The 9,933-nt window shown below is 42.6% G+C and overlaps 1 protein-coding gene across 2 annotated transcripts; it reads right to left on the bottom strand.

The window, feature by feature from the left end:
• Positions 1 to 3,661: 3,661 nt before the first annotated feature.
• On the bottom strand, positions 3,662 to 9,008 carry LOC122131369 (stress response protein NST1-like). 2 transcript variants are annotated; one of them, XM_042706168.1, is made up of 6 exons: positions 8,869 to 9,007; positions 8,154 to 8,233; positions 6,391 to 6,494; positions 6,078 to 6,182; positions 4,897 to 5,340; positions 3,662 to 4,079 (listed from the first exon to the last, which is right to left on the bottom strand). In XM_042706168.1, the coding sequence occupies exons 2-5, from the start codon at positions 8,216 to 8,218 to the stop codon at positions 4,916 to 4,918; spliced, it is 699 nt and encodes a 232-aa protein (XP_042562102.1). In that variant the 5' UTR covers positions 8,219 to 8,233; positions 8,869 to 9,007; the 3' UTR covers positions 3,662 to 4,079; positions 4,897 to 4,915. The 2 variants fall into 2 exon arrangements, with proteins under 2 accessions (XP_042562102.1, XP_042562103.1); XM_042706169.1 differs by lacking the exon at positions 3,662 to 4,079 and having other exon boundaries at positions 4,772 to 5,340; positions 8,917 to 9,008.
• Positions 9,009 to 9,933: the final 925 nt, after the last annotated feature.

Raw genomic sequence — 9,933 nt, 5'->3', positions numbered from 1 at the left:
ATCAGGATCCAAGCAGAACCATGCTCTGCTACTCACGCTTGAGAAGAAAGGAGGACAAGCCCAGAAGGAGTTCTACAAGGTTCTCTCGAAATGTGATGAGTACCTGGTGAAAGACCTTGAGAGACTATAGGACATCTGCTTGAGAGGAAAGGATGTGAACCTGGTCGCTATACATGGCGGTTATCTGCCTCTATGTAGATATATAACTGATGTATTGTTTGATTTTGGTACCAAGCCATATCAGATAAACCCCTACTCTCTGTTTGAATAATACCAGGGGTCTGGAGCCAGAGCCATCAGACTTGATTCCTGGTCTTTGTCTATGTTTGGAGCCAGGCCCTTAGAATTGATTGTTGGTTTTTATCTACAAGATGGTTGGAGCATATTTAGCATTTAGATGACCATGGTCAAACTAGAACCCCCCTTACCTGACTTGATATTTAGATAGTTCACTTTGGTCGAGGTAGACCTCCCCCTTGCCTAACATTCACACCAACCTTGACCCCCAGACACACCAACCCCTTCTATAGGCTTGCCATTGTTTGATTTGTTAATTCTGGTGAAAAACCTGCTGAAACTTCGCTATACATGGTGGTTATCCACCTCTATCTACGTACGGGTTCATGCAGCTCATTGGATATAGCAAGGTGCTAACTACACCGCAGTCATGGTTGCAATACCCAGGGAGGTATATAGATTTATTACACGGCTCTTCTTAATGCTGTAGAATGCTCCATTCACTTGAATGGGGCTTCCCAACGTTCTGTGGTCAACTATTTTCCATATTTGGACCGTTGCTATGCATAATTGACCGCTGTCAAGGAAGTGGCCTTTTTGCCTCGGATTCAACGTCTTTCGTAGCACTCCGCAAGTAGTCCGGTAATTTATCAACCTCAGTGTAATCCGTTGCTTAGCGACGTCAGCTGATCTGATCTTGAGTTTCAGCTGACAGTTGAGCAGCTGTGTTCTAAAGAATGTTCAACGTCTTTGGCGAACTATTTCTCTGCTTTTTAACACCACGAATGGTAACAAATAAATTGTAATTAAAATAATATTATAAAAAGACACACTGTGTTAAGTTATTTTTTCGTTTTGGCAAGTAGCCGTGTAATAAGCGGGATAATGTATAGAACGCCGGTCATCGGGAAAATAAGCCCCGACAGGGTGAACAGCACCCCGACGCGATAAAAGTGTCAGCTGGATGACTAAATATGTGTGTAGATATGTATGTTTAACACAGTGTGTCTTTTTATAATATTATTTTAATTACAATTTATTTGTTACCATTCGTGGTGTTAAAAAGCAGAGAAATAGTTCGCCAAATCCGTTGAACATTGACCGTTCTATACATTATCCCTTACATATTTATATATATTTGTATAGAATGTTTAACTTTGGATAAAAGTGTCAGCTGGATGACTAAATATGTGTGTAGATATGTATGTTTATGTTTTTTGATCCTCAATCAATTTTTAGGGCACAGTCAGCACATGCGGCCCTTCTTTTGTTTTGTTTTATTGGTTTGAGCCCATGTCAGTGATTGGTTTGAGCCCATGTCCGTGAATGGTTTGAGCCCATGTCAGTGATTGGTTTGAGCCCATGTCAGTGATTGGTTTGAGGCAATGTCAGTGATTGGTTAGAGCCCATGTCAGTGATTGGTTAGAGCCCATGTCAGTGATTGGTTAGAGCCCATGTCAGTGATTGGTTAGAGCCCATGTCCGTGATTGGTGTCAGTGAATGGTTTGAGCCCATGTCAGTGATTGGTTAGAGCCCATGTCAGTGATTGGTTAGAGCCCATGTCAGTGATTGGTTAGAGCCCATGTCAGTGAATGGTTTGAGGCAATGTCAGTGATTGGTTTCTACCAATGTCAGTGATTAGTTTGGGCCAATGTCTGTGATTGTTGGCATAGACCTCAGATCAATGTTGTGGGGTGATCTACATGGGCCATAAGGGAACAGTTTCAGGAATATTACCATTATTACACAACAGACTGAGAGCTGTATCAGATGAGAATATAAATCATTGTTACTATCATATAATGTATAACATGACATGATGACATACTATGCATGATTTTTTTTTACTTTTATAGTTTCGAATATTCCATGATCAAAAAATATAATTGTGTTCTCCATTTTTGTATACTTGTGTGTTCTATATGTAACCTATGCCAAGGTGAGGAGGTTATTGCATTCACTTTGAGAACTTGAATAAATATCTTGTCATGATGCTCATAGTCACATCTGTTGCCTCTATCGATCATGCTAGAGTTATTAACAGATTAAGAAAGGCACATCTATTTAAAAGCAATTTATAGCAATTGGCAAGATCATCCCTCAATGATGGAAACCTATTTGGCAGTAGAAACCTTACCCAACTCACAAGTGAGCCTACCAGAGTGGATTACAGGTCTACATCTTTGTTAGATTGGATTCTCATCACCCATCCTGACAGAATTATAAATTCAGCGGTGTTGTCCAATTGCTTCAGTGACCATTCCATTATTTTCTGTGTTTGGAAGATTAAAGCACCTCGTCTCCCCACAAACATTAATTAGTTAACAAATATGAACAGAACGGATATATTTATTACTGTAATGCAACAATATTTAGGCCTAATAGTTTTCATATTAATACACATTCCTGAAGCATGATAATTAATAAGGTTAGCCTTCATATTTGTTGGCTAACTAGCCTTTAGAAATAAACTGCCTGAGACAAACACTATTGCATGACGGGACGTCAAGGCTCAGACAGGTGTTTCGGGTGAAGGAGAGTTTATTGATGAATATAGCCTGGGAACAGAGTGTGGACACAAACAGGGCGTACTAACAAACAGGGTAAACACTTAGAAGTATGCTAGACTAACTTAAAGACAAACCTAGAAAAGACAGAACTCAACTGCACAGAGTCTCTGGAACACGAAAGCAAGAAACTACAACTAACTAAGAGCTTAACAGAACTCAGGAATGTTACCGAAATAGCGTGTAACTTAGAAGGCAACAGTATAATGAAACCAAGATACAACTCTGGAACAGCCAAACAGTAGGTGACGAACAAAACTGAGATAGTGGAATCGCTTAGGACATTGGCTAACGATTCCAAGGAATCAATCCACTGGGAACCGGTTCTCGATTCCTATCCCACGTGTGTGTGTGTGTGTGTGTGTGTGTGCATATTCTACTCCCCTGGCGGTGAACAGTGCTCAGGCATCTCTCGTGTGTGTGTGTCTTTGTGTAGTGTGTGTTTGTCTGTGTAGTGTGTGTTTATGTGGGATGTGTGTATTTGTGAAGTGTGTGTATGTGTAGTATGTGTGTGTGTTTTATCTTTGTTTCCATGGTCATGATCCTGCCCAAGATATCCAGATTCTGGTTCATGTTTTCTTTGTTTCCTGCTATGCTGTGTTTACATAACATTTTATGCCATGTTCCCTGCCACTGGTCCACTCCATGTTTTACCCTTGACTCTGTGCTGCCTGCTGACTGACTCATAGACATGAGAATGCTGAATAACAGTGTCCTCTGTTAACTGTGTTTTTTCTCTCGTTCTCTCTCTCGTTTGCTCTCTCTCTCTCTCGTTAGTTTTCTCTCTCTCTCTCTCTCTCTCTGATTAGGTGACGACGGGTCATGGGTCAAAGACACTGAGTAAGTCCATGCAGGAATTATTTATTTATTTTCTATTCATTACAAATCTGCTACACATCACCAGATAGAAATGACACAGAGCCTGACTGAGCTAAGCCCAGTTATGACAAGCAGATCACCAGCAGGGGGCAGCAGACAGTGTCCATCAGCATATAATGAGGAAAAATCATAAATCAAATAAAAAACAAACTGCTAGCAATCAAAGGTAAAATAGAACACACAATGGGAGAACATCACGCAACAGAACAGATCACTAGCAGTCTGGGTCTCCCACAACACCTTTAACTGAATTACACACTAGCAGTCTGGGTCCCCCACAACACCTTTAACTGAATTACAGACTAGCAATATGGGTCTCCCACAATACCTTTAACTGAATTAAACACTCCCTTTAACTGACAAATGAGCTTTACTGTGAGAAACAGTGACAAACATGTCAGCCAGGGATGGATTACCGAACGGTCCTACCGGGCCCAGGCCCAGGGGCCAATGAGCTCAGGGGGCCCCTAAGCCAGAGCCTCTGCGTGAAGTCGCTGTTATGTATCTCTTATTTGTGGTTGAAAAAGGTGTATTTTGTTCATTTGCTAATTGCTTTAATTGAGTGTACCTGTGCTGTGTTAGAAAAAGTATATGTGCACCAGGGGCATAACTATAGACAATGCAGCCAGCGCGGAAGGTTCGTAGGCAAAGCAGACCTGCTTTCTTACTTCTCTCGGATATATGGATGTCAAAGTGTCGCTAGTTTAATGCGACAGCGACCAAGGAGGATTTTTTTTAGTACTGATTTATGATACCTTATGCTATATATCCCCTCAAAATGGCAAACATGTCTCTGTCATGGTTTTCATCATTTTTAGGGGGAAACCGTCAGTAGCAATCTATAACACAATTATATGCTTATCGTACATACACTATAGAAACTATTAAAAAGCTGATTCAATTAAATTAATCATTTCTAATTTTCTTTGTTATTTTTGTCATATACAGATATGCAATGATGATTGCTGGGTAATATGTATCTTGTTGTCCAATGTCAAGTCTCTATTTGATCATGTGACGAGACGATACGATATAGCTAGTTTAGGCGCAGAATCTGAACGTCAAGACCTACAAGCTGACTGAGCACAGCCAGAGGCACAGTACACCTGCCGAACGACGCCTTTCAAACATAAAAGTGGTGATGCATGATTTGCTTTTTGGCCTTTAACATGTCCAGGCCCAGGGCCCCGTGGTTTCTTAATCCGGCCATGATGTCAGCACATCCACATCGGTCAGTAATCCATTAAGTGGTTAAACAGCAACACTGAGAGAATAAACCCAAAGCTAATGGAGCTAATGCTAACTATCTGACCACTGCTACACTGGGCCTTCACCTCCTCCAGCATCGCCTGTCTTTTCTCCTCTTCTTCCTGCCTGATTTTCTTGTCCAAGTCCATTCTCTTCTTCTCCTCCTCTGCCCTGACTTCTCTCTCTCTGTCCATTCTCTTCTTCTCCTCCTCTGCCCTGATCTCTCTCTCTCGGTCCATTCTCTTCTTCTCCTCCTCTGCCCTGACCTCTCTCTCTCGGTCCATTCTCTTCTTCTCCTCCTCTGCCCTGATCTCTCTCTCTCTGTCCATTCTCTTCTGCTCCTCCTCTTCCTGTCTTTGTTTGGCTCTTTCCATGGATGTTTTCTGTGATACGGCCAAGATGTCAGACTCTGTGGAAAATAAATAGAATCACTGCTGATGAAGTGGATGAAACAGTGCTGCTAATGCATTGCCACAGTCTCTATTTCCATAAAAAATACACACACACACACACGCACACACACACACACACACTTGGACATACACACACACACACTTGGGACACGCACACGCATACACTTGGGACACACACACACACGCTTGGACACACACACACACACACACACACTCTGGACACACAAACACTTGAACACACACACAGGTTTATAGTTCCATGAAAAACATTCACGCATGCTTGTACACACACACACACATACACTTGGGACACACACACACACACACACACTTGGGACACGGACACACACACACTTGGGATACACACACACACACATACACACTTGGACACACGTATACACACACTTGGACACACTTGGACACACACACACAAACACTTTGAACACACTTGGACACACCCACATACATACACTTGGGACTCACACAAACACACACACACACACACACACACACACACTTGGACACACACACACACACACACACAGACACTGAATGGGACACTTTTCATTTCCATCTGTTTATAAAGTTCGTTATGATTTTATATCTTTAGTAATGTAATGTAAAGTATCATATAATGTAACAGGCGTAGGCATGTCACTGTGGTTTGATCGTGTTCAGTGTTGAAAAGGCCTGCAGTGACCTTTGACCTCTAATCAATGAAGGGGAACCTAACCTCGGAGCCAGATCACTCCTATGACGATGGCGATGACCAGAAGCAGGACAGTCAGGATAAGGAGGACAATCGCTGTCACTTTCCAAGCACAGCACTGGTTGGCACCTTGGGGAGAAACAAGTTAAGAGAAAGTTAACAGAAATAAATAAGACCCTATTTTACCCTATTGTTTGCAAGTGGAAACTTTTATTAACAACAACAACAAAATGTGCTTGGAGCACAGAGGAGCACAACATAGTCATTCTTTTAGAGGAACATATTTACTTACAATAAAACACACACACACACACACACACACACACAAATGATTTACCTGAGTCTGAATTGTCATGTTTGTCCAGAGAATATTGTATTTCTTCTTTTTCAGCTTTCTGGAGGCCATCGTATGGACCAGCCTTCAGCTCCTGGTTGTTTGTGCTGCTGAGAAGAAATAGGCAGAGTAGAAGAAGAAGAAACGTCCATGACACCATGAGACACGAGACTGAGGACATGACACCATGAGACACGAGACTGAGGACATGACACCATGAGACACGAGACTGAGGACATGACACCATGAGACACGAGACTGAGGACGTGACACCATGAGACACGAGACTGAGGACGTGACACCATGAGACACGAGACTGAGGACTTGACACCATGAGACACGAGACTGAGGACATGACACCATGAGACACGAGACTGAGGACATGACACCATGAGACTGAGGACATGACACCATGAGACACGAGACTGAGGACATGACACCATGAGACACGAGACTGAGGACATGACACCATGAGACACGAGACTGAGGACATGACACCATGAGACACGAGACTGAGGACATGACACCATGAGACTGAGGACATGACACCATGAGACACGAGACTGAGGACATGACACCATGAGACACGAGACTGAGGACATGACACCATGAGACACGAGACTGAGGACATGACACCATGAGACACGAGACTGAGGACAAGACACCATGAGACACGAGACTGAGGACATGACACCGTGAGACACGAGACTGAGGACATGACACCGTGAGACACGAGACTGAGGACATGACACCGTGAGACACGAGACTGAGGACATGACACCATGAGACACGAGACTGAGGACATGACACCATGAGACTGAGGACATGACACCATGAGACACGAGACTGAGGACATGACACCATGAGACACGAGACTGAGGACATGATGCAACATGAGACACGAGACTGAGGACATGACACCATGAGACACGAGACTGAGGACATGACACCATGAGACACGAGACTGAGGACATGATGCAACATGAGACACGAGACTGAGGACATGACACCATGAGACACGAGACTGAGGACATGAGACCATGAGACACCAGACTGAGGACATGACACCATGAGACACGAGACTGAGGACATGATGCAACATGGCTTCACTGCGTACTGAAACGCGTCTGATTTCCCCTCATTCATAGCTTCAGAGTTTCAGAGCACCATGTGCTAGAAGCCAATATCACATTAGCACATATCAAATCACTATATGCTAAAAGCCTGTATCACATTAGCACATATAAAATCACAATATGCTAAAAGCCTATATCACATTAGCACATATCAAATCACTATATGCTGTTAGATTTGGGTGAATATCATATCAGACTATAATTTTACCTACCAGACAAAATGCCAATTCAACCCCCACAAGTTACTTTACTTAGCACCAGGCTAGTGCCATCCTGGCCTTTTGTCTGTGTTGATGAGCCATCAGACGTGGTTCCTGGCTTTTGTGTGTCTTGGAGCCAGATCTATTAGACTCTGATTGTTGGCTTTTGTTTACAGCCACAACTTTTTTTTTTTGTAAAGTTGCGTTAATTGCGTTAAAATATTTTATCGCATTAATCGCGGCCGCATTAATCACATAGATTAACGCGTTAACGCTGACAGCCCTAAAATATATACTGATACACACCTTTGGAGTCCGAGGTAAACTTGAGTGTGAATTTTCACCTAGAATATTCTTGACTTTTGAAAGCTATCATGACATGAACAGTATTCGTGTGACGATGTTAAGTAATGCAATAAGGAAAACTCACGCATTTCCCTCTGCATCAAATGAGTTCTTCTCAGAGAGTGTGTCACAGTTCTTCTTGTACTCCATTTTATGACTCAGCACCTGTAGCCACGACAACACAACATGTGACCAACACGATCCAAACACTTGACACACAGACAGACAGAGGCTGCACAGGCAGAGAAAGAGAGAGAGCGAGATCCAGAGCTGACCTCTGACCAGACCGCTCCACTGGGTTACTAGGTAACACTTTATTTAGTTAAAGTCTACAGAGACTTTACAGGTGATTTGTTGAAATTCAAGATCAGTCTTTCACCAAACATCACCTTAACCATCCCAACCCCTTGCCCAGACCTTAACCCTAAGATGTAGTTCACAGTGTTTCAACAGATAGTTTGTTTATAATCTGAGAATCTGTAGCTAGTCTGTAGATGTCCATCCAGATTAAACGTCACCCAAATCCTTACCACAGATTCTAACACTAACACTATGTCACTAAGACTATGTCACTAACACTATGTCACTAACACTATGTAACTAACACTATCACTATGTCACTAACATTTACATTTACATTTAGTCTAACACTATGTAACTAACACTATGTCACTAACACTATGTCACTAACAATGAATGTAATGAAAAAATACTCAGGATTGGGCTCTTCAGTTTACCCTTACTGAACACATCACACCATAAATCAACCCCTTAAGATTCAGACACACTTGAACACTTACCCAGAGTTGTCAGTGGTTCAGGAGAGCACGACACACTTGAACACTTATCCAGAGTTGTCAGTGGTTCAGGAGAGCACGACACACTTGAACACCTATCCAGAGTTGTCTGTGGTTCAGGAGAGCATGACACACTTGAACACTTATCCAGAGTTGTCTGTGGTTCAGGACAGCACGACACACTTGAACACTTTTCCAGAGTTGTCAGTGGTTCAGGATTTGTGGTTGGCTGTTTAGCTGTCTGCATTTTATGACTCAGCACCTGTAGCCACAACAACACAACATGTGACCAACAAGATCCAAACTCTTGACACACAGACAGAAGACAGAGGCTGCACAGGCAGAGAAAGTGAGAGAGAGAGAGGGAGAAAGACAGAGAGGGAGAGAGGGAGAAAGAGAGAGGGAGAGAGAGAGAGAGAGAGAGACAGAGAGGGAGAGAGGGAGAAAGATATATATATATATAGAGAGAGAGAGAGAGAAAGAGAGAGAGAAATCCAGAGCTGACCTCTGACCAGACCGCTCCACTGGGTTACTAGGTAACACTTTATTTAGATAAAGTCTACAGAGACTTTTCAGATGATTTGTTGAAATTCAAGATCAGTCTTTCACCAAACATCACCTTAACCATCTCAACCCCTTGCCCAGACCTTAACCCTAAGTTGTAGTTCACAGTGTTTCAACAGATAGTTTGTTTATATACGTATATAAATAAATATCTCGAAAGGTAAAGGTTTTAGAGCCTAGAAACCTTCATAGTGCATATATAAACATGCATATTCTAGTCGTTTTGAGACCTAATTCAAGTGTCTATGACCTTCAGAAGCTGAGATACAGATGCGCTGGACGCGCCCTAAAGAAGCCAGAGGGATCAAACAAGAGGAAAAGACTGGTCATGAATCTGACACTCCAGAACACAACAAAGCAGGCATCCAAGCATCCAAAGCTGGTCACTGTAGTATGACGTACCCTTACATGCTAGCATTGTGAACAGGAAGGTAACCACGGAGACACCATTGTAACCAGGGAGACACCATTTTGTATCCTTAATTACTGTTCATTGGTCCTTAA

The sequence above is a fragment of the Clupea harengus genome, unplaced genomic scaffold, assembly GCF_900700415.2.
Source record: "Clupea harengus unplaced genomic scaffold, Ch_v2.0.2, whole genome shotgun sequence".
NCBI classification, from domain to species: domain Eukaryota; kingdom Metazoa; phylum Chordata; class Actinopteri; order Clupeiformes; family Clupeidae; genus Clupea; species Clupea harengus.
Note: the sequence above shows the minus strand (reverse complement) of the source record. Positions and strands in the feature narration are given on the sequence as shown.